This window comes from Patiria miniata, unplaced genomic scaffold (assembly GCF_015706575.1).
Source record: "Patiria miniata isolate m_02_andy unplaced genomic scaffold, ASM1570657v1 HiC_scaffold_8, whole genome shotgun sequence".
In the NCBI taxonomy this organism is placed as follows: Eukaryota; Metazoa; Echinodermata; class Asteroidea; order Valvatida; family Asterinidae; genus Patiria; species Patiria miniata.
The window spans coordinates 2,127,824-2,152,809 of record NW_024037075.1 but is presented as its reverse complement, the minus strand read 5'-3'; the positions used below and the strand labels follow the sequence as shown (position 1 = coordinate 2,152,809).

The following is a 24,986-nucleotide window of genomic DNA, read 5'->3' as shown; positions in this document are numbered from 1 at the left end:
GGATTTGTTTTGGGTACCGGGATAACGATAGCTCGTTTCCATTGATCGGGCACAATGCATTGTTTGAAAGATGAATTAATCATATGTGTTACGGGTGTCGCAAGTTCATAAGAGAATGTTCTCACAATCCTCGCGGAAATGTCATCTGGACCTCCAGCTGTCGTGCGTTTGATTTTCCCCAGTGCCTTCTGTACATCCCAAGGATAAACCTCAGGACATGGTGTTGAAGAGGGGAGGTAGGCCAGGAGTTTTGCAAGGTTTAGTGGTTCTAAATCACCCGCAATTGATACGAAGTGTTCATTGATTGCATTAGCGATCGATTTAGTGTCATCATGATTTACTCCTGGGATAGTGATGGGCGAGTGGTCTTTATTGGTGCCAGAGAGCACGCAGATTTCACGATACCAGGATGACGGATTGTTTTTCTTGAGCCTCTGAATCCGCTTTGAGTAATATTCCGTTCTTGCCTTTTGGATAGTTACGATGACTGTATTTTGGAGCCTCGTCCATTCATCAGTCTGTTTATTATAGTACGCTTTTTGACGTCTGCGGATAAGAAGTTTAATTTCGGGAGTTATCCAGGGCTTATCAGAAGAATGTACCTTAGCTACTCGGAGAGGGGAAATGCGTATTTATAGCTGTATGCAAGGTATTGTAGAATTCGGTACATTGTAGGTTGACGTCACTTTTATTGGTGACTTCTAGCCAATCATGTTCGCTGATCCATCTACCAAATGATCGAATGGCACTGTCTGGCATTGGAAGATTAAACCGCTTCTTTGTAATGTTGCGTTTAGGCGGCACACTTTTTGGTATCCAAAGAAGGGTTGCGTGGCCCGAGCGTCCTATTGGAGATGAGATTTGTACTTCTCCATAGAACCCACTTAAGTTACTAATTCTTCCTTTCCCTTTTACATCTAACATCTATGATTTTACAATTCTAATTCTTTAATGAAATCATCCTCTAAGAGTGATTATGAATAGCAAACTACATTTTTGTATTACCCAACAACTCATCCTGTGAAATCATTCATATGATAGTTCAGTGGCAAATTACAAAATAGCAAGGTACATGTATAAAGTAACTGGGACAGGGAAATATCACACTTTGTGCCTTAAAGTTTATATTATGACACATAAAAAGATGGCTCTTTCTTTTGTCATAATAATTGTTTCCTTTTCTTTACCTTTCAACAAAGAGGGAGTATTGGCTGCCCTCTGCCTCTGCTCTGGCCCTGGCTCTTCCCTTGGACTGCACTGTGCCAATCTCATTGCTGACAAAGTTGTAGCGGATGACAAAGTTACAGGCTGGCAAGAGGACACTACGGACATTGCCCAGGAGGGCAATGTCCGTCGCTACAAGCACATTGCATCCATCCTCTGTACAGAAAAAAATACATGTCTTGTAAAGCTGGTTACACAGCACACAAAATGCTGTTTATTCCCAATTGATTCACACAGTTGCTCTTCAACGGAAGTCTTGTGCACTTGGTGTTCATGATTCAATTGGCCAGATTTAGCACATTACAGGGTAGTCCAATATGATGGCACTGCTCTGCTTCATGGCCAATCACCAGACTAAGTTGCATGTGAAAGTCAGTCAGTCAGTCGGGCTTAAAGAGGACACTAGTGTGGCCCTCTTGGACCAACATGAAACAAACCTGGCTGAGAACAATGTTTTTTAAAAGTGTTAAAGGAAGAGCTCAGTGTTGGGAGGGAAAAGTGCAAGATTAAAAAGTCACAGGATGACGTACCATGTTTGAAGCTCTCAAGGACTGTCCTCTGTTCAGCTTCTACCAAACATGCATCTTCTATGTCTTCCTGTCCAACGAACTGCTGCGGGATAACTCTGCAAGGTAGTGCGTTCAGGAGTGTTGACTTGCTGAGGAAGTCAGCCACGGCAGTCGTAGCCAGCTTCAGTCTCAGGAGAACAATTCCTGGGGAGCAGATTATCCAACTAAATAAGGATTGTGGAGGCTTTACTTTTACACCAACCGACAAAAAATTCAATTACTTTATTGGTGAACATTTTGAAAATCTGTAAAGATTAAGAAGTAACCCCTCCCATAACGAGAATAGTAAGCCGATTCTACGAGTGAGTACCTACCAGTAGAGCATTATTCCCTTTAGAGGGTGCTACCCATTCATTAAGATTTATTTCTCTTGCAGCCCGCCTTCAATGGACCGATCCGGCCTGTCAATAGAACAGTGCTCACTGACCAATTCAGTTATAAGTCAGGTGACTTTATTGCAAAGAATGGCTATAAAAAAATTGCGCCGCTTTGAGAAAAGAGGAAGTAAAATGGCAGGCGGGCCGCAAGATACTGTTGGAAATGAATCTTGACGAATGGCTAAGCGCCCTCTAGGGCATAATGCATATGTAGCAATGATCTACGGGTTAGACTAGTGCAGTAGAAACAATGCATTTTTAAACATAAAACCTTAGACTAAATGTTTCCGGTGTTTCTTTGGCCCGCAACTTTAATTTAGAATTTAAAAATATGTTGCAAATAAGTTACCTTTTGAATCCGGTTTCTCTGTAAAGATGTCATGCAGAAGTGATGCCAGATTTCCAAGCTTCTCATTGCTGTGTTCACCCTCCACACTGCCAAGTCTTTTCATCTCTCCACGGTTTAAATCAAAGAGCTTCTGACATTGCACCTCGACGAGATCTTGCATTTTATGGGCAGTCAAGAGTGGACGGTCATGGAACTTCTCCAAATGGGAGAGGCAATCAGTTATGCTAAGGTCATCAAAGAGCATCATGGCACGATTGTACTCGTACAGGTACACGTAAACGACGATGGCGGTGCGATCTCCCAGCTTCTGGGCATCTGTAAGACGTCTCATAACTTCAGCTTCGTAGAGCTGGCAGCCGCGGGGAGGCAAGGGGTGCTCTTCAATATCTGGAAGCTGGTCCTCTATGTCGGTCATCAGAGCCTCCAGTAGATCTGCAAACTGCTTATCGTTGGGAGTGCTGACATATTCTATTTTAACCTCGTCTGGGCTATTAACATGAAGCTTCAATTCTGCCGTATTTCTAAGCACCCGGTCAACCCCCTTACAGTCCATGTTACCACAGAGGGTCAGGAGATGATCGACACTCTCAACACCCAGAGAAGCACTCAGTCCAATGATGAAAGGAAGGTGCGGTCCAGAGACTCCAACTCGCTGCGGCTTTGGGAGCCTCTGCTTCTCTTTCAGGTACGTCTTCATGATTTTTTTGTAAGGATGTTTCAGATCAGTGTAGTGACAATCATCAAAGATGAGCATGTCCAGATCTTTGATGTCAATTTTGTCGGACTTCATGGCATTGACAAGGATCTGTGCTGTCAGCATCAGAACTGCTGGCTTGGCATCATCAAGCTTCAGAGCATCTTCAAAGGACTGCTGCTCTCCAATGGTCTGCACATCCTGCTTGTTGGGGAAGTACCACCGGAATGCATCCCTCTGCTGCACTGTCAGATGACGCATGTTGACAAAAAAAAGAGCTTTGAAGTGCTTGTCGGGAACATTGGTCTCAAACCAGGTCCTGTACTGGTAGCAGATGTAAGCTGCTGTCAGGGTCTTCCCACTGCCTGTAGGAGCGCAGATGATGTGATTTTCGAAACCCTTAAGAGGCCTTTCTGCCAGCTCTCTCTGGTATCCCCTCAGAGTAGGTTGTCTTCGACCAATAGCCCTGGCTTCTTCCCTTGCATTTTGCTGATCATTGCATTTTGAGCCTTGTGGATTTCTTGCTTCTCTCACCCTTTCCGCATCGTTGTATGAATCTGTTGACATTTCCAACAAAGGCCCAGATGTGGAGCCCTGACCTTGGTGTGAAGAAGTAAACAGACCTGGAGGCTTGAGAGTTCCTTTTTGATGGACAGGGTCACAGGTCGGCAGTGGATTGCAAACTTGATGTAAGTTCTGATCAGGAGATTGACCATCACCTTTAAAGAAAATGGTAATTGATACATTTAGACCATGCTTTTAAAATTCTTCCTACAGTAACTTCCTGTGTGATGATGTCATGATTCTAAAACCTTGCAAAACCATTTGAATTTGTCCAAAGAATGTTTTGGGGCATGCAATTTGGCAATACAAATTTTATGGTTTTCAAATGAAACATCAGAACAAATTAATTGTCTTTTATGTGCCACTAGAGGGCGCCCCTTTCGAGTGATGACCCCTTTTTTTGTGGCCTTCCTCGCTAAACACTTCCATTATTTGTTTATCTGCAGTATAATGCTTCCATTTTCAAGTTATATTCAATATCCATTGCACTTCCGGTAACACCGGGAACAAAGGTCACGTGGCTTTGTGCCCGGGAATTCAAAATACTGCCCAATACGATGTCTACACTATTATAAAAAATGAGAACGGTTCTCCATTCAATTGAAAAGTTAGAGTTCTATTTTTTTCTTCCTCAGATATTGACCTGAAATCGCTTGCAATTTGATGATTGATGACGTTATCATGAGGTCAGAGTAATATGTACATCAAGGGTTTGTGCCCGGGAACCCAAAATATTGCTCTGTTGCCTTTTCAAAAGCATCCCATTTTTTACAGAAATTTTCCTGGAGTTTTTCTACATATATAGAAAATCAAATCAATGCAATATTAGCCTGTGGATTCTGTATTGTTAATTCTGCTACTTTTGAACAGCCGATTCACTCAAAATTGTCTTTATCATTGTTTATGACAGAAAATTACCAATTGTGTGGACATTAAACATAAATGCTAATTTTAAAAGAAGTTAATTTTTTTTTAAAGAATACTCCTTTTATGCTCCGGCAAAAATACTGTTACATTGTAATTTTTCTAAGTAAGACTGCGTACCTTTTTTATCACTCGCATCTTTAAGTTTTCTTAGAGCCCTGTTGTAATCTTCTTCCGAGATCTCAATGTCACCAGTCGACAATTCTCTGCCAAGGCACTCCTGAAATTCCCCGCTGGAGTATATCTCCCAGAACTTCTTCAGGCCCTCGACACTTCTGAAACCCAACAGGAGCTTGACACATCCTTCCTCCGCATCTTCAATCTCAGCATCACACCGGTCGAGTAACTGTACTACTTTTTCTGGCAGGGTTTTACCTCTTATCATTGTTCTTATTTCCTCAAGTAGATTTTCACTCGAATTCCTCCTGCATTTAGCCGGCATTACTGTTTTATGAAATAAAATATGAGAAATTTCAAAAGTGATACTCTAAAGTTTGCAAAGAGGGCACATGAAATTGCAATGATGAAAATGCCGAAAATGAGTTAAAAACTAAAATGACTATCAAATCCAGTAAGAAATAGAAAAACAACCAAACATACCCGCAATATTGGTGTGTGTTGAGTTTTGAACGAAAATGCAGTTTTGGTAATGATTGTCAGCACTCGCTTCTGCCCTTTTTTCTTCCTTTATCCGCTTCTCTGTGAAACCTATTTTACAGATAAAACATTCTTTCATGAAATTGGATCATGAATGAGAAAATTGTGTCAATCTGCAGTGTCCCTAACATGTCGCTCTTTTATTATGAAACTTTAAGAAAGTTTTCAAATTTAAAAGCCGTAACACAATAGTTCAGTTTTCAATGGTAGCTCGATCTGTGTTGTTATTCAATAAAGTCAAAGTCAAGGCATATCCGGTTCGTTAGTAAAAACGTCATACACGCGCGCACACCCCGGATTACTAGCGCCCATTGGCTGCAAACGCTCGAGCTGCGTTAACTTCCGGTTCCAATCGTGCAGAAATTGCTGGAGGTGACGTCACACTAACGAACCGGATAGTGTGGATTTTTCTCACATATGGCTCCTTACCCACACACAGACAAGTGTGTATTTGCCTGCAATGCAGGACCCCCTATTGTCCCTCTTTTGTTTGTATTCTAACTTTTTAGGAAGACCTCCAATATGTTTTGTTACCCATGTTAAACAACACAAACACAATCAGATGCATTTTTTTTTAATGTTCATCTTAAGTTGTTGTAAAACGTATATATGCAACTGTGGGTATTAAAGTATTATAACATGTATTTATCCTGCCTGCGAATCAGCTCTAAAATTTGACCCCCACTGGACATGCTGCTACATGCATGTCCCCACTATACTGCATGTAGTAGCACTTAGCCGCCATTACTGTTTTATAAAACAAAATATGAGAAATTTCAAAGGTAAAATTTTTAAATTTGCAAAGATATTTACTCATGGAATTGCAATGATTAAAAGATAGAACTGTGTTAAAAACTAGAATGACTTATCAAAACCAGTGCGAAATAGAAAAACAACCAAACATACGCGCAAAAATATCGGTCTTTGTTGAGTCTTGAACGAAAATGCAGTTCTCGTAACAACTGTTGTCCCTCACTTCTACCGTTTCTTCTTCCTTGTTCAGCTCCTCTGTGAGACATATTTTGGGGGGGATAAAGTATTGTCATGAAATTATAACCTAAATGAAAAAATTGCGTCAATCTACAGTGCCCTGAAGAGTGGCTCTTTTAAAATAAAACATTTAAAAAAATTGCAAATATAAAAGATAATTGTTCAGTTTTTTCAGTGGTCAATTCGATATGTGCTGTTATTAATAGACCTCTTTAGACACACCATTGGAAAGGCCTTCTTAGTTGATTTCTTCAAAATGACAGCATGCCAGAAAGAAAAATTTCACAGGGAGTTTATAGTCCCCTTACTATCTTTCCACCAAGTGTTTTTTTCAACACCAATTGCATCAGTTACTTTTGTGGGTAGCTGCAAATGATGGCCTGTAGCTTTAAAGGTCCATCATTATATTACACACTGTGTTGGTTCTTTGTTTCAGGTTTTAGATTATAGTTTTAGACAAGTTTTCATGCTGCGATTTTTAAAAGTCGAGCACATTTCCACAAATTTTGCAGCAATGTTTCATGACATCAAATTTGCATTGCAATGGCATTCATATAAAACCTGGCGTTTAAATTGTTCTAGTATGAGATGCTCCTTTACAAATTACCGGAGTAATAATCAAGTCAATATTCAATACAGGTCACAAGTCATCACAAGTCATTATAAGTCCCCATAAGTCATCACAAGTTAACATTTATAAGCCATAACAAATGAACAAGTCATCACAAGTCCTCATATGTCATCCAGTCTCAAAGCAAGTCACAAGCTGTAAAAAGCAATCCTTTGTCGCAGTTCATCCCCTGTTACTAAGACCCGACTTGAACAATAGCTAAAAGAAACAAGAGTGATTGTCACATTAGTTATAAACATTGTCACTACTATCCCCAAATGTGAGAAGACTGTTCTTCAGGTCATAACCGCCTGGACCTCCAACAGTACTTGACTCACTGCCTGATGAAAAGCTGGCTACATTCCCAGACCAGTTTTGTGGTCCGTTTGAGGCCTCTTTAGGTGATCCCTCTTTAGATGAGGCCTCTTTAGGTGACGCCTGTTGAGATGAGGCCTCTTTAGGCGAGTCCTCTTTCCTAGCTTCTGCATGAGCTGCCTCAGACTCTGTAAGTGAATTCACAAAGAGGATTCCTCGATGCATTACATTGTGAAATCCTTGCATTGTTTATATCCATATGACTGCCACAAAGCTTTTAAGTTAATCACAACAAATGACCTTTAAAATAGTGGCAAGACTATTAATTTTCAATTTATTTGTTCAATTAATGTTTTGCGGTTTTTTTTTGACTATCTGCTCCAAATGAAAGAAAAAAAATCAGTGAGGTTAAAGTGGTTAGTTCCATAATTGGTTGTAGAACATTGGATACATCATGATTCCTGAAATGTTTACTGTCAAGTTTGAGGCCAAATTGATCACCTTTATACAAATACTAGTGCTGGAAATTAACCAGCAGTTTTATACATTAGTAAAATACATGCAACTGCATGTTGTGAATAGACATAGACTTAGACATACTGGACGTACTTGTACCTTCAGAGAAAGATTCCACATGTGGGTTTCCCTCTGGGTTATGTGCTTTTACCAGGGATCTCTCATCATCCAAGACAGGTCCAGATGGTTGGGAGGCCATGACATTTGGCCCGTCAAGGGTTGGTGTCTCATTCACCCTAGCTCTTTCTGCCTTCATTTTGGATAAGAGCTTGGACTGGGGACTGGTCACAGGCATCCTTGCTTCTTGCCCGCTTGACATAGGATTTATAACAGAACCACTATCGCCTTGCTGGGCTGCATCGATGGATCTTGCCTTCGAGGAGTGAGGGCAGAATCCAGCAGGTGTCCTCAATGTAGCAGGATTCAGAGAAGATGGATAGTGGCCCTGTTGAGCTGATGACAATGATTGAGAGCAAACTTTATCATGATCACCAGAACCATTAGCATTTGGAACTCTATCCTGGGGTTGATGCCGTGGTGGTGCAGTTGATGGAGATTCTTTGGAACCTTTGGGGAAATTGAAATATGAAGCTTATAAATTGCCAATTCTTATGACTCTATTAACAAAGTTGTCATGTGTCAGGAGACGGTAGTACAAACATACAGCAAGCAATCAACAAAACTAAACAAAAACAAGCAATGCAACTGGCCAGGATTGACAAAAGTATAATAAAACACTTTGACTCGAAAGCCTGTCACAAAAAAATCTTAACTCGAAATATAACATACAAAAATTAATTTGACACATTGAGAAAAAGTTGTAATGAAAAAATAAGACAATTTAAAAAGATATGAGATTAAAAAGATTAAGAGTTAAAAAACATACTGCGATTTTAAGGCATCTAGTGCAAGGTCATACATGGCAATGAGAATGGAATAAGATCATTAGATTTGAAAATGTTAGTGTTCACAGTCTGTGAAAAATCTGGTTGTAACTTTCACAATGAGAATCAATTTGCTAAATTTTGGATACATGTACTGTACATGTCGTGCTATGTTCATATACTTAAATGCAACCCCCCTGTTTCATAATCCTGTTTTGCAGACTACCAGATCATATATCCAGGGAATTGCTATAGTGAGGTACATACCATAGTTGTATTGGTTTCCGAAACTGTTTCCAAGTGTAATAGGACTGTTCTTTGCTATGATCGTTAATCCTCCCGTTGAGCTAGCACTGGCACTGCCTGGGGTGGATCCTAGTGCACAGTTTGCTTCGAGTGGTGAGGCTGGTCCATCAGTAGAGCTCCCTGTTAATAGGGCATAAGGTTAATGGTGTAAGATTTTGATTGTTGTTGTCATCTCAAGTCCAGTCACAAGTGAAGTCACAACCCAAATTACGAATCCATTCACATGTAAGAGGGGCGAGACTTGAAAACCTAATCCCTTTATGCGATGCAAAAAGTTGGGAATTAAACCAGGGAACTGGCACATATTCCCTTTAGAAAGCATTCTGAATGGAATAAAGGCCAGTTCAAATGCAAACACGCAAATCTGTGACATTACAACTATAAGCTTTCATGCTGCAAATTTCAAAAGTCGAACACATTTCCACTCCAGCAAATTTTGCGGCAAACATTTTATGACATCAAAATTTGCATTGCATTTGCATTCGTATATGCACTGGCCTTTAAACTGTTCTAGTGTGAGATGTTACAAATTACCAGAGTAATACATGCAATCAAGTCAATACTTAATACACATCACATGTCATTATAAGTCCCCATATATCATCACAAGTCAACACTTATACGCCATAACAAATTATCAAGTCATCACAAGTCCTCATAAGTCATCCAGCTCATGTCAAGTCACAAGCTTTGTCGCAACTTATCCCCTGTTATTAAAGACCTGACTTGGATAATAGTTAAAAGAAACAAGAGTTATTGTCACATACCATAGTTATAAACATTGTCACTACTGTCCCCTACTGTGAGAGGACTGTTCTTTAGGTCATAACTGCGTGGACCTCCAGCAGTACTTGACTCACTGCCTGATGAAAAGCTGGCTGCATTCCCAGACCTGTTTTGTGGTCCGTTTGAGGCCTCTTTAGGTGATCCCTCTTTAGATGAGCCCTCTTTAGGCGAGTCCTCTTTCCTTGCTTCTGCATGAGCTGCCTCAGACTCTGTAAGTGAATTCACAAAGAGGATTCTTTGCTGAATCAAAGTGTTATTTAAGTCCTTGCATGCTATTATGTGACAGACATAAAGCTTGGAAGTTAATCACAAAGAAAAAATTCAAATTGATTTTTTTGATCTGCTCCCCGCCAAAAAAAGTGGTTAGTTCCTTTGTTGTATAACATTTGATTTGATGCCTGAAATGTTTGCTGTAAAGATGTAATGTTAGGCCAAAAATGATCACTTTCATACAAATTGTGGAGGTTAACAAGCAGCATTACATTAGTAAAATACATGCAAATGTTGTGTATGGACATAATATTATTGACTTCATACTTCAAATATTATTTTTTACTCCGCACGGAATTGTACTAAAAGCTAGAGTGCCTAAAGTCATCTGTGGCATATGGTAGACAATTATGTTGTGTCTGAAAGGGTATTTTGTGGCATTTGGTTTAGTTTTGCTATATAGGCATATTACTGTGTATACCCCTAACCACAGAGAAAATAAGGACATTTGGACACACTCTTACCTGGTATTATCTCCAGGAACTTCTTTCTCAGGTCATTTCGCTGCAGGTTCTCCATACTTCCGAGGAGAAATGTGAAATTGTCTTCTGAGATGATCCTCTTTTGTTCAAGGATTTCAAAGAGTGCCAGAGCATTCGTAATGCCCTCCTTCTGGCTGACTGTTAGGTAATCTTTGCAGAGATACTTCAAATTCCGAACTTCATTATCTGTCAATTCTCTTGAAATGGAGAACAGAGTTTCATGAAAGGCTGAGATTCCAGTGCTAACCATGGCTGGCTAAGTAAATCCCTGAGGAGATATAAAAAACAATTTATGAAAGCATTTAGGCCTATCCTGCCTATGTCATGTCATTACAAGTTTCAATACTCACATAACAGATTAATGGCTGAAGTTTGACAGAAGATTAGGGGGCGAACATTAGCCTATGGCCAGTCTTCTAGACTATCTTGAACTAACATGTTATTGTGATACAACAACAGGTTACTGAAGACCCGATTTTGCCATTTAAATTGTTATATTTCCAAAACACAAGCTCATATAAAAAAATGATTTAAAATATTCATGTTGTTGTGTCATTCTATTTTAAAGGAAATTTTTTTAAAGGAAATTTTTTTAAAGGTTGTAAAAAAAAAGAAAAAAAAAGAGGTCAGATTCCCTATGTCTAGTCGTTTCGTGAAAATCACACCACAAAGTCTTTGGCACAATGGCAGTTCACCGCCCGCTGTGGACACTGGGAGCGTACACATGTATCCTCAATGTACCTGTTTTCGAGGTGTAAGGATTTATTTCAAGCAAGAGAAAAACACCAACGTAGCGATCGGTTTCCACTTTTTTTCCGAAATTCGGGTGCCGAGTTGGCTAGTTGCCGAGTTGGCAAGGTGCCGAAATGGCAAGATGTCGAGTTGGCAAGGTGCCGAGTTGGCAAGGTAGGTGGCAACTGTAGCTACAAAACGTTTTCAATTTCAAAGCCAAACGGAGAGTGACGATACCGACGTATTTACTTGAAAGAATGCAATGACGACGAATGCAATGATTCATGTACTTACTTGTGAATACATAATGACAAAAAGGGGCGGCTGGGAAAAGAACACAACACTCACGCAGGAAAATTTGCTACGCACTTATGTCGCCATCATGCATGCAGGTCGTGTGTGCACAAACTGGACTCGATCATGAACACGTCCTTCCGTATTCCAAAAACCGCTTAAACTCCTTCATCGGTTGATATACACAGTTTAGTATAATTTGCTGAAGAAGCCCTACTTTCCGGTGTCTTTTGTCAAAAGGAAATAAGAAAATGACTCAGATTAAAATTTTTATGGCAATATTTCGTCCACCAGGAAAAGCTCCGACCAATCCGCATCTGTTTTTTTCCCGCGTAGCGGTGTCGCAATGCCACGCAGCCTCGCCGATTACCAGTGAAGAGTAAATCGTTTATTTCAATAACAGGCCACGTTTGGAACCACGGAAAATACCGGGATTTCCCCTCTTCAAAATAGTTTGTGTTTGTCGTCATCGGGGAATTACAAGGTAGACTAGCTTGTAGGCATTCATTGAGGTTTCCCACAAGTTTGCTCGAGATCATTTCATTTAGGAAAGAAAACTCAAATTGAAGTGACTTTTCTATGGTGTTCGGTTCTGAAGACAACACATCTTCATTTTTGAAAATTGCAAAATAGAACCATTTTAGGGCCTACTTTCATCTAAATTTCACAGAAAAAATATAAGCTTGCAGTTCTTTTTTTTTTTTTTTTTTTTTTTACAAATTCTCAAGTTCACGACCCTCAAAATGCTCTAGGCCTAACACCTGAGAATTTGAGGGCATGCAAATCGTGATTTGGCCGGCGTAGGCAACTTTGGCCCAATTTACAGGTCTACACCCTTTTTATGACTTTTTTGGCGTAGCCGTTCATTACACTTGTCTTGCGGGAAAAAAATGTCAAAAGGTTACAGGTGGGTCAGATCAATACCACCTTTATTTTTGCACAGTAATGGTCACGGACTACGTAACAGGGCTCTTGATTCTGTAGCCCCATAAATGTGGTCAATTTACTGGACTACCTCCGTAAATAAAGGCCACACTTCCACCATGTACAAAAACATGTCGAACTTGTCAAATTTTGATTTTCACATCTAGGCTTTAATAGTTTGTACATGTAGTTAATTTTTGCGTGAGAAGCCTACTCACCCTCTTTATAGGCTAATCAGAAAGTGCTGCCTAGTTTCAGATGTCTATTTTTCGTAAAATTTCCAGATTCGTTTGCACACGTTTGCGTATCAAAATTTCAACATAAAATTTCACGAAAATTAGACATCTGAAAAAGGCAGCACTTTCTGATAGCCGATACCGAGGGTGAGTTTGCTTCTAAAGCAAAAATAAACTACAAACTAAGCCCTACATAAGAAAATCAAAATTTGACAAAGTTCTACATGTCTGTGTACATGTTCCAAGTGTTGCCTTTATTTACGGAGGTAGTCCAGTAACTTGGCCACATGGCCGGCTATAGATTCTGGAGATGGTTGCTCAATATGAATCACGGAGTAGGCCTACGCCTTTCGTCGTTATGATTATGTAGTTTATTTCACTAGTTTGCTTTTCCAGATGATCTCGTTAACATTTGTAGGTTTCGTCCTAACAAATATATGTTGTAAATGTCGCATATTTTTTGTTTTACTATGAGTAGCTTTGTTTATGCATTCTTCTATTATGCTATCATCTCCATGTTGAAACAAGCGAAAGTGGATCGTTATTGTGGAGTACTTGGGAGAGTGTTCTCTAAAAAAAAAATAGCAATACAGCTAACGAAATCGCCAAAGTATTTAACCTTTATGTTTTATTCTCTTTTAAATTCATCTAAAGTTGAAAAATCATTTCAATCCTAGGGGAGTTATTTCTCTATGGGTAATTATGCAAAATTCAGTCTTTGACTGTTGACAAAGATTCTTCAAGGATTGAAAATAGATTTCCCTCCTTTGAGACACGATTGCCATCCACATCAGTATATTTACGTGTGGAGGAAAAGATTTTGAAAGCATATGGTGACGTTTTAAGTGAATTTTCAGAAGCCTTGGAGTCCTCATTTTTTTTTTTTTTTAACCAAATTGCACTTCAGCAATACGCTTTCCTTGCAAGCGTATTTTCACGTCTGATAGGCTACACTTGGACTCAGTGGATCTTTAGAAAATTCCCTTTAAACTTCATCACCCATATACTTTGAAAAATATTTTCCTTCCTGATGCCAAACGATAATTTGAGTATAAATTAAAAAATCACCACACTCTCTGGCGCAATAAAGTACCCAAAATAAGTACAATTAATTCATAGTACATATTTGTTAAAGTACAAATGTTTCAGTTAATTTTAAATGTAGCAACATTAGGTTCAACAAAGACAACAAGTTGAATCGAGCGGGATTTGAACCAAACACCTCCGGAAGACTTGTTGTGTCTGATCAAAATATGACAATAACACAATGATGATCAACTGAAAGGTCTCATTTGGTGGAGGCTGACAATCGCCGGTTCGAATTCCGTTCCAGTCGCTTTGTTCAACCTAATGCTGTTTAACGTGAATCAAGTCGGTTTTCCTTTTGAAGGCAATTGGATAATTAAAATCACAATGGTCATTATGTTTTACAAGCCTTGACTTGAATCTACTTCAAAAACTGTCTTAATTAGAGGATAGTATACCATTATTTTTCATACAGATACATTAATATTCACCATTAATTAAGTTCGAGTACCTTGTTAATACAGGTTCAGTCATTATTTCATTTGATAATGCAGCAGTATTATTTTTGCCGATCCATTAAGTCGCTTAATAAAACACGATATAGAATTATGATCACCCCTTTAGTAGAGGCGACACATTAAGTTGTATAACTTGCCTACGGACGGGCCAAAACTTAATATTGTAATAATCATACCGGAGTCTTATATAGCGCACGTATCTACCAACAATTAGGTACTCAAGGCGCTGGAAATTATGTCTATTACTAGAGACAGGTCAATAAAGTACATGGGAAATATGAGAACCATTATGTAGCACCTTTGTAATGGTTTACAAGGCGCTGCGGCGCATTAAGCAGCCACTGCATTAAGCAGCTACTAAGGAATATTATACAAATTAACTGTTCTTTTCATGCATGAATTTCATTTTGAAAAACAATGCCACGATTTGACATGACAGAAGTCTGAGGTAACACATTAATTAAGTTTTAACGTAGCCAACCCCATAATATGATCTAGAGCTTATTCAGCAGAAATCATTAATGTAGGAGCTTGTTCAACGCGCAAACAAAGTATTCCTCGTCTATATCATTCTTACCTTAAAAGAACAATAACTACAATTTTCCCAAAAAATCATAACACAGATACACCCATCTAATTTCTTAAAGAATATAAAGACACATACACTGTTCCCTTTAAGGGCGAAATTCTAGGTCGGACAAAAACATGTTTCCAAACGAGCAATATTTTTCCCCCCACATTGTTTACATTTGTATGAGCATAGTTAGAGTGTCAAGAAAAAAATAATACTTTTGACCTTTTTTGTAAACTGTTAAAAATAAAAGTTGGCAACATGGATTTTGCAAATAACTTGAGAAAAAAAATCCACAATATTTTGAAACTTTAGCAGTTATTTACAGCTAAATTCTAATTTGGAAGTAAACCATAAAAATAGAAATATTGCTATTTTTCCCCAAAAAATCGAAGATGAGATGCTCCCTCAATAAACCAATGCAAAAAAAATTAAACTCTTTCACTATATTTTTTAAAAGTCTCAATTTCGTTAAAATCGATTCTGTTTTGGAACAGTAAGTTCACGCAGGTAAATTTGCAGACAGTTGATATTGCTAAGTACAGGCAGATTAATTACTTAAAGTTTTGTAGCAAATTGGTTACTCATTTGCCTCTTAATTAAACAATCGTGAGTTTTCTGTACTGTTTTTTTTAGTACAGTAGTACCATTATGAGTTACTAGTGCAACTTCTTCCTTATAAATATTTGTGTATAGCGTCTTACATCATATATACTACAATGTAGCTTGTGTAAATGTCATTGGGACAAAATCTTATGAAAAGTGTCAATTTTTGCAATTTCCGTCATTTCAAAAGTGCAATTCTAATGTTAACTTGAGATAATCGGTAGGGTATGTACAAGCTGCGCACAAAGCGATGTTTCGCTGGAAATTAATTCACACTTGTTTTGCATGATCATACATTTCACACTTTTCAATGCAATTAAAATCTTTAATAATATTTACACAGGCAATTTAAAATTTATTTTACTATATATTATGCTCCCTAAAATACTTTTTAAAAACTCATAAAAATACTCGATTTTTTTCATGAAGAAAGCTCTATTTGGCAAACATTCATTCTGCAAATTTCAGTGGCTGAGCAAATACAAAAACAAACAATAGGCCTACTGCTAAACATAGAAACTGCACACAAAGGTTAAAGAAAAAGTAAAGAAAAGGTACATTAGTTGCTGCAATGGACATTAAAACAACACTGACAATAAAATCGCAGAGACATAGACAATTGCATCTACACTTAGATTCGAACTTGAAGCCCATAGTCATCAAAGAACTACTCAAAAGAAGTAGAATGCAATTACATATCATCTATCATAATGCAGAGCATTTTAAAACTATCTGATGGCAGAACTATTTCATTTAAATTTAATTATTGAGAGTATATTTCATATTATAATTAGCTGCATTCGTTTTTCATCAGGGCAAAAAGAAAAAAAGGCAAAATGGCTACAGATATTTCTTTGTGACAAAATAATTTTTTTGGTAAATTTATCTGATCAGCGCCCAGTTGCTCATACATAAGAACATTATTCATATTAATTTGCATTAAACATTTTATTTCATACGATGTAATTAGCGTGGGTTCGAGTCCCACCAGGGTGATTTTTTTCTCATAATCACTAGGGGCCAACATTGAGTATACAGTGTTTATAAAATACGTCGGTGAAGGGTAAAAACCCAATATTGATTTTAACATTTTTGTTATTTCATTAATCTTTTTCAACCAGATTTTCTTAACAATGACAGCTGGACAACTGTATTTTGTCATATAATGCAAAAGTCTATGCTGATAGAAATGAACTTGCTACATGTTTACTCCAACTTTGGAGTTAGACTGATGCACTTTATGCTTTCATTTTCTATTTACATCAGAGACATCTTCAATCCTTATTCTCTGCAATCGGTACACTGAACTGCAACCACCGATCTTTCAATGTTCAAATGATATATAATCACTCCAAAATGTTGTAAATGCTGAAGTCTTCATGTACTTGAACTTAAACTAGATCTTATTCTTAGGAATAATTTGGTATGGCCTGACTCTGAAATGCCATTCCGAAACGGATGTTGGCTTCACCTTTAATCTTTTTTTTCTTGTTTGATCGTAAAACCTGCCTTCTTCCACATTTTGGGGGTCTTGACGCCGCCCATCTCATGGTGGATCTTGAAGCTCTGCGCTTTCAGGGCATATCCCTCTGGGGGGTGCAGGTTCAGGAAATTCTGCATGGTGCCAAACTGGTTTCCACAGTCCAAAGTGCCGCATTTTATGAGACCTGCATTCACCCAAACAGATACAGGGTTTCATGTCATCATTCAGTCATAATTAAGGATGCAAGCCAGTACCTGTACTTGAATTTACCACACTGATCTTCAAAATCTTTTAAGCTCCTCCTGGATAGCTGATTTTTGATCTTTTGGGGACAGCATCCTGAAGAATTCTAAAATACAGTGTTCCCAGCATGTTCCAAAATTCCATGAGAAATATTTTCATTTTAAAGAGGTTGCTGATGTGAAGTCAAGATGTGGTTGCATCACACAGGCAACATACAGGCAACCTGTTGACAAGCGAGGGCCTCCCTTCTCCCCTTGTAGCCATCCTTTCCTCATCATATGCAACAGAGACGCAAACTGGCGAAAACATATTTTTTTGTGTTTTTTCCCCCAAAATTCAGTTTTCATTTGGCACTATTTCAAGGTTACCGGCCACCCTGGAAATCCGTGAAAACATCAAAAATCTGTTTCCCCCAAATGAAAAGCTGAAGAGTATACTCATATCAGCCAGTCCTATACTTACCAACTGTCTCGCTGTCTCGGAAGCGCTGCGGTCTGCTGTATTTTATCTCCTTCACCCATCTCTTAAACTCCGGACTAATGCAACTCACGTGACCAGCATCACCTTTCCGTCTGAGCTCTGATGCCTTGCAGACGACGGCAGAGCACTCCTTGCAGTGAACTGTGATTCTGTCAAGGTTGGTCATGGATTGATGCAGTTCTGCCTTTTCCTCTGCTAACCGTATCTCTTCCAATATCTCATTCTGTGTATGACAACAAAAAAAATCGGAAAGGTAAAGTTGGAGTTATCATTCTGATGGGGTTGACTTAAACCACTTGTACAGGCTTATTAGGCATGATACTCTGGCACAGGGGGAGTGTGGCCTAGCCCCTGGCCCAGCTAGACAGGCCAATCCCTCACCGGCTTCAGGATATTCATCAGGCGCAGTTCCCCTTATTCCTGACCTCTCGCCAGTTCCTTCTGCTTCTGGACGCTTCATTGCCAAATCCCTACTTTCCACGAAAAGCTGATGGCTCACTAATCAGGCAGTTAAATGAAGGTACTAGCGTTTGTCCATTTCAAAAGGATCTCTGTGGCATATTTTTTTTATGACTTATATTTCAGTGTCACCAAGCGCTGTGTAAAGTAAAAATGCATGGGCTCTACCTTCCTCAATCCTGCAAATATCTTCCAAAACCTAGCCTGGTGTACATTGAATGTTCTGGAAAGGCAAGGGCTACTAATAATAACAAGTTCACAAGTTCCTCCTACTTCACTCTTCACAGCATTCTAGTTTTTTGTCCATCCTCAGCTGCATGTAGCCATCCACATCCACAGCGTCGGAAACGAGGAGGCCTGACAGAGCGAACCAAATGTGACCCACGGAGAGAGGTCTAGTGGTTGCGATTTCTGAATCCAGTCAGAGGGTAAGGGTTCGAATCCAGCTGCTCACCAATTTGCTGTGTCCTGAGGTAATTAGCCATTGCACAACTTGCCTTTAGTAAGATAACGTCATTAACTGGGGAGTAACCTGCAAAAGACTGACATATCCCATCTAGGGCGAATGGAAATGTACCCAGTCGTTTCATGCAAAGATTAGGTACATTTTGGCTCGAGTGTGACCACCTTTACTTACTTACGGAGTCTTTCATGCAAATGTTTAAGTTTGTAACTTCATTCTTGTGAATGACCATTACAAGCTGTCGTCCACATACTCAGCCAAACTACTTCAATGGGCAATCCCTAAAGATATCCTAATCAGTTATGTAACATGATGAGTAGATTGCACAACTATGCCCTCAAAAGATTTGCACAACTGAGATACATCTCCAAGATAAGGTCCTAATTAACTCACTTGTCTCTCCTGGATCCTGTCGAGTCTTTGATCCTCAGTCATCGCCTCCAGTTCTTCCATAGCCTCGATCATCTTCTTAACTTTATTACGGTTGTCATATTCTCTCTTCTGATTTAGTGATCCACTGTACAGATGGTAATTGACACATTTAGACAATGTTTCCATTGCTTTAGCAAATCTGCACCTCTTACATCATGTAATAAAAATATCTTTAAAATTCTGTTAAAACAAACCTCTGAGCCCCAGTGAGCACTCTGTATTTTGTTCACTTCCCTAAGAAAAATGTTTGTCACAAGAGGTGTAGACATTGATTTAAATGAGATGTGACCCTATCTCTTTATCCATCATCACCCATGGGAGAGCTCCGAAGGCTATTTTCTTCACCTTTCAACGATGAGGAAACACTGGCTGCCCTCCGCCCTGGCTCTTCCCTTGGATTGCACCGTGCCGATCTCATTGCTGACAAAGTTGTAGCGGATGACAAAGTTACAGGCTGGCATGTCCAGCCCTTCCTGGGCAATGTCCGTCGCAACAAGCACATTGCATCCATCCTCTGTAAATAAAAAACCCCAAAAATCCAAGTCTCATAAAGCTGCGGTCCCACAGCGCCCCAAATTCTATTCAATTGATTCACACAGTTGCTCTTTACTGGAAGTCTTGTGCACTTGGTGTACATGATTGGCCAGATTTGGCCCATAATTTGGTAGTCCTTTACAATGGCACTGCCCGGCTCTCTTTCCTAGCCACTGAACAGGCTAAGTCACAAGTGACATATTCAGTCAGTTAGTCAGTTTAGGTTCAAAAGAGGAAACTAGTCTGGCCCTCTGGGACCAGCACAAAACAAACACGAAATCTGGATACCGACATTAAACCAACTCTGAAATGGCTTAGTTTGAAAGGACCTTAGTTTAACCAGTTCGCGCCGGGATTATTTTGACAAGAATGGAACGAGGTGTGGAATTATTATTCACTCGACCTCAAGCCACGCGGGTTGAAGCCATCACCCTCAGGTAGCTCGCTGCGAGCGGGTCGCTGACAGACATTTCCGGCTTTGCTCCCTGCATGTTTTATCCGTCATCCATTCAGAATACCGCAAAACTTTTGCTTGTATGCACGTCACCCGGTGTGAACTGGTTAAGAGTGCTATAGGAAGAGCTCAGCCCTGTAATAAAGGAATAGCAATGTGCTAACAGGAAACAACTGAATACATTAACACAGGACAAGATCACATACCACGTTTGAAACTCTCAAGGACTGCCTTCTGTTGAGCTTCTGTCAAGCATCCATCTTCTATGTCTCCCTGTCCAACAAACCGCTGTGGGATGACTCTGCAAGGTAGTGCTCTCAGGAGTGTGGACTTTTTGATGAAGTCGGCCACAGCTGTCGTAGCTACCTTCATTCTCACAAGAACAATTCCTAGGGAGCAGAATACATCACCACAAAAAGAAAAATTCTTCAACTGTTTCATTGGTGAATGTTTATAGAGTATATCTGTACAGATTAAGACGTAAAACAGTTTGAACCACAAGACCTCATATTAAATGTTTTATGTGTTTGTTTTGGTCCACAATTTATATAATCGAGAATTCAAACAAGCACGTTTAAAATAAATTACCTTTTGACTCTGGTTTTTCTGTGAAGATGCCATGCAGAAGTAATGCCAGTTTTCCAAGCTTCTCATTGCTGTGTTCATCCTCCGCACGGCCCAGTCTTTTCATCTCTGCGAGGTTCAAATCAAAGAGCTTATGACAGTGCTCCTCGACAGGACCACTGTCATGGGCAGTCATTAGTCGACGATCGTGGAACTTCTCCAAATGGGAGAGGCCATCAGTGACCCTAAGGTCATCATAGATCATCATGGCACGATTGTACTCATACAGGTACATGTAAACGATGATGGCAGTGCGATCTCCCAGCTTCTGGGCATCTGTAAGACGCCTCATAGCTTCAGCTTCATAGATCTGGCATCCATGAGATGGTAATGGATGCTCTTCAATATCCGGAAGCTGGTCCTCAATTTGGGTCATCAAAGCCTCCAGCAGATTAGCGAACTGCTTATCGTTGGGAACTCTGGTAGAGACAATTTCTATTGTATCCTGATCTGGGCTATTAACATGCTCCTCCAACTCTTCCAAATTCTTTAGAACCCGGACAACCCCCTTACAGTCCATGTTACCACAGAGGGTCAGGAGATGGCTGAGTGCCTCATTCCCAACACCCAGAGAAGCACTCAGACCAATGATGAAAGGAAGGCGCGGTCCTGAGACTCCAACTCGCTGCGGCCTGCGGAGCCTCTGCTTCTGTTTTAGGTACTTCTTCATGATCTCGTTGTATGGATGTTTTAGATCAGTGTGGTGACACTCGTCAAAGATAAGCATGTCCAGATCTTTGATATCAATTTTGTCGGACTTCATGGCATTGACGAGGATCTGTGCTGTCAGCATCAGAACTGCTGGCTTGGCTTCGTCAAGCTTCAGAGCATCCTCAAAGGACTGCTGCTCTCCAATGGTCTGCACATCCTGCTTGTTGGGGAAGTACCAACGGAATGCATTCCTCTGCTGCACTGTCAGATGACGCATGTTGACAATGAAAAGAGCCTTGAAGTGCTTGTCGGGAACATTGGCCTCAAACCAGGTCCTGTACTCGTAGCAGATGTAGGCTGCTGTCAGGGTCTTCCCACTGCCTGTAGGAGCGCAGATGATGTGATTTTCGAAGGCCTGAAGAGGCCTTTCTGCCAGCTCTCTCTGGTATCCCCTCAGAGTAGGTTGTCTTCGACCAATAGCCCTGGCTTCTTCCCTTGCATCTTGCTGATCAAACAGCTGATTCATACGACGGACTTGGTCTTCCGGGGCCATTTCAGGTGGGGGCCTCTCCTGCCTTGCCTGAGGATTAATGCCATCAGACCGATCTAACAAGGGCCTAGATGCTGACTGATGATGTGGGGAGGATGTGCCCTGTGGATTCCTTGCCTCTCTTGCCCTTCCTGTACCACTGGGTGAATCTGTTGACAGATCCAACAAAGGCCCAGATGTAGAGCCCTGACCTTGGTGTGAAGAAGAAATCCCAACCGGTTGTCTGCTCTCTCGCACTGGTTGATTTCTGTTGGGGGACTGAATCAAAAAATCCCAAGCCGTTGATCCCAGACTCTGCTGAGAAGATAACATCTCACGTGGATTGCTTCTGCTTTGGGCACCTGTCCCCGGGGTCACTCTGGATGGAGTTGCTGAACCTCTACCCTGGCCAGTGCCTGACTGTGATGGTGGGCTTCTTGGTCCAACTGGCATGGGTGAGTCGGTCTCGATATCATCATTATCTGGAAATCCAGGACTTTTACTTGCTTTCATTGATTGGTCTGACTCCTGCAGAGACATATTCCTCATCATCCTGTTGACACTGCTTCGGGTGCTTCCCTGGACCAAATTGCCAGTATTTTGTTTCTTGGCACTTTCAAAGCCAGATCCTGGGCTACCAGATGTACCACTATGTTGTGATGAAAATTGGGCAGACCCAGCATATGTATCTTCCTCAAATAAAGATGCTCGGACTTTGGGAGAAGCAGCCTCATGCAAGGATTGCCCGGAAGGGTTATTCTGAAGGCTGGTTGATCTTGCAAATGACCTGTCTTGCGTTGACTGACCATCTCTAGCAGTTGAGATAGGAGAACCATCAACTTTGAAGATTGCTCTACTTTGGCCAGCAGAAGATGACCCACTAGAATGACTTCTTAGAGTCTTAGGACGCTCAGATTTAACTTGTGGGGAAGTGGGAGGAAAATGACCTGGAGTCATCAGAAGTCCTTGTGGACTGGAAGGGTCAAAGGTCGGCAGTGGATTGCCAACTTGATGTATGTTCTGATCAGGAGATTGACCACCACCTTTAAAGAAAATAAAGTTTAAGTATTTCTATCAGTAATAAACCTATGACGTTGAAGACAACAAGAAGCGACAACAAGAAGCACCAAAGATAAAGTGAACTGTTAACATTAAAATCTCAGGGAAAATATGCATTTTAAAAAAACATGATAAATCAAACATATTCTACATACCAGGGTTTATTTCATGAAGAAACATCTTCTTCAAGTCCTCTCTTTTAAGTTTGGTGAGAAGTGACAGCAAAAAAGTGGGGTTTTCCTCAGAAATTTTCCCTTGGGTTTCAAGGGCCTCAATAATATCACAAGCATCTGCAGTTTCTCTCAGAGATTTAGGCAAAAAATCCATGCATAAGAATTTTATGCTTTTCAATTCCTTATCGTCCAGATTATTGCCTATTTCATGAAGGGCTGAACGGTAAGGTGACACACCCACAGTAGCATCACTACTGGCAGCCATGGCTGATTCTTACAAGTGTGCTTTTTCTTATTTATTGTGAGGGTTCTTTCACCACAATGAATTACTTTTTAAAGTTAAGTCATATGGATGCAAAAACTAGGGCAAGTTCATCAGTAAAGATCCAAATTTCCTTCTCTCTGAAAGCCACGAAAGAACTGTTCCATGGAGATAGCCTCTAAATTTCAGAACAGATCTGAAAATAAAAAAGAAACATTATGGAAATAAGTAGTCAGTAAGTCAACTTTGATGGAATTTTGTCCGAGAAATCTTAATTTGTGTATACAAAAATAAGCTATATAAGTTAGTAAGTTAGACTAAAAGTAATAACAATACATGATTGTGATTAAAAAATGCAGGGACATTCATAGCTGGAGTTACCCAGCCCTAAATTTTATCATTGGGTTGTCATTTAGGGCTGGAGATAATTTTTCACGTAACCCAGCAGCGTAGGCAGGTCCCAAAAAAAATTGCGAAAAAAACATTTTCGAAAATGTTCAATTTTGTCCCCGTTACACACTAATTGCAACTGCAACTCACCCCAAACTTGCCTGGAATAACCATTACACAGGTCCTTGAAGTAAAAAACGATCCACGATGAAGATTCAGCCTACAATTGCAGTGAAAAAAGGAGGAATAACCGCTAACCTGACAACCTTGCAGGCATGGCCAGGACCGCAATTGGTTTGTGCACAAAAAAAATTGTGTACAATGAATGGCGGTCGATTACCATGCACAGCGCGCTGATACTAGTCGTTTTTGCCGGCTGCGCTGGCTAGCTGTTGGCGCATGACGTCACGCGGAAGCATAACACCCGATGACTGTTTTATGCACTATCGGTTGCGGTTCCAGTACCGCAGCTGTGATGTGAGTGGTAAACGTCATATTAGTGCATGAAACATTTTTTCGGAGACCTGCCTACGCTGCTGGGTTACGTGAAAAATCTCCAGCCCTAAATGACAACCCATTGATAAAATTTAGGGCTGGGTAAACTCCAGCTAGGACATTCAGCACGTGCACGCAAATATATGATCGATCGATGATTTTCGATTCGCTTGGAGCGGTTCTGTGGGAAAAAGCTTGGTTGGGATGGACGTTTTTGTACTTAGTTGGTGTTTTGTAAAGCAAACAGTTTAGCGGGGTAATCTGCCTAGTAATAGTATGAGTATGCTCCACTACGAGTATGCATATGGCGATATGATTCTCAATTTTATATCATCTGATCCTCATCAGCAGAAACTTACCATCCTTGGTCTGCTCCATATACTATACATGAAGTACATTATAGGGGAGTTGACAAGTGATCTTGATCGTCGGTTAACAGTTATTTTACTCAAATAATGACCGGAATTTAACGACCAAACATTCTATTTCTAGTCCTTGTGCCTTGTGGAGTTGTGGAAAACCCAAAGTTTAGCTGGTATCCGCACCGCGACGTAGCATTCGCTCGAACTCCCTGCCCTGCAAACAGGACGCTGGTCAGGGCTGATGAGCTTCACAGAATCTTGTGAAGGAAGTACAGATTGACCTTCGCATGCAGCTAGCGCGCGCTACGCGTGATGGGCACCGGAAGCTAGTTCGTGTGACGCGTTCTACGTCACAGGTCACACAAATCTATCCAATGAGAGCTCAAATGCGTCAGCCCTGACCAGCGTCCTGTTTGCAGGGCGGGGGTACGAGCGAAGACGTGGCACTGACCTGCGCGCACATTGCAAT

At 40.3% G+C, this 24,986-nt stretch overlaps 2 protein-coding genes across 2 annotated transcripts in view; both read right to left on the bottom strand.

Annotated features, from left to right (window-relative positions):
- The window catches only part of LOC119719644, a 29,380-nt gene extending 17,414 nt beyond the window's left edge, over positions 1–11,966 (bottom strand). The window contains exons 1-12 of the mRNA XM_038189144.1: positions 11,544–11,966; positions 10,500–10,785; positions 9,747–9,974; positions 8,941–9,099; positions 7,889–8,356; positions 7,297–7,461; positions 6,265–6,366; positions 5,302–5,409; positions 4,822–5,145; positions 2,520–3,932; positions 1,755–1,937; positions 1,188–1,380 (exon numbers count right to left, since the gene is read on the bottom strand). Of these exons, the coding sequence (XP_038045072.1) occupies positions 1,188–1,380; positions 1,755–1,937; positions 2,520–3,932; positions 4,822–5,145; positions 5,302–5,409; positions 6,265–6,366; positions 7,297–7,461; positions 7,889–8,356; positions 8,941–9,099; positions 9,747–9,974; positions 10,500–10,767 (3,611 nt within the window). The 5' untranslated portion in view covers positions 10,768–10,785; positions 11,544–11,966. The remainder of the gene's footprint in view (positions 1–1,187; positions 1,381–1,754; positions 1,938–2,519; positions 3,933–4,821; positions 5,146–5,301; positions 5,410–6,264; positions 6,367–7,296; positions 7,462–7,888; positions 8,357–8,940; positions 9,100–9,746; positions 9,975–10,499; positions 10,786–11,543) is intronic.
- Positions 11,967–16,541: 4,575 nt separating this feature from the next.
- LOC119719217 (interferon-induced helicase C domain-containing protein 1-like) lies at positions 16,542–24,665 on the bottom strand. The gene is made up of 8 exons (XM_038188588.1): positions 24,515–24,665; positions 22,991–23,466; positions 20,561–22,819; positions 20,179–20,361; positions 19,330–19,498; positions 18,946–19,069; positions 17,613–17,853; positions 16,542–17,091 (listed from the first exon to the last, which is right to left on the bottom strand). Exons 2-8 carry the CDS (start codon positions 23,271–23,273, stop codon positions 16,898–16,900), a joined length of 3,453 nt encoding a protein of 1,150 aa, XP_038044516.1. The 5' UTR covers positions 23,274–23,466; positions 24,515–24,665; the 3' UTR covers positions 16,542–16,897.
- Positions 24,666–24,986: the final 321 nt, after the last annotated feature.

Bases quoted from the DNA above. Each gene is read 5' to 3' on its own strand.
- LOC119719217 (XM_038188588.1), bottom strand. From the start codon at position 23,273: ATGGCTGCCAGTAGTGATGCTACTGTGGGTGTGTCACCTTACCGTTCA. The intron at 22,820-22,990 runs GTATGTAGAATA...TTTTCTTTAAAG, and splicing joins TCTTCATGAAATAAACCCTG to GTGGTGGTCAATCTCCTGAT. The intron at 19,499-20,178 runs GTATGTGATCTT...TTTTATTTACAG, and splicing joins CCTTGAGAGTTTCAAACGTG to AGGATGGATGCAATGTGCTT.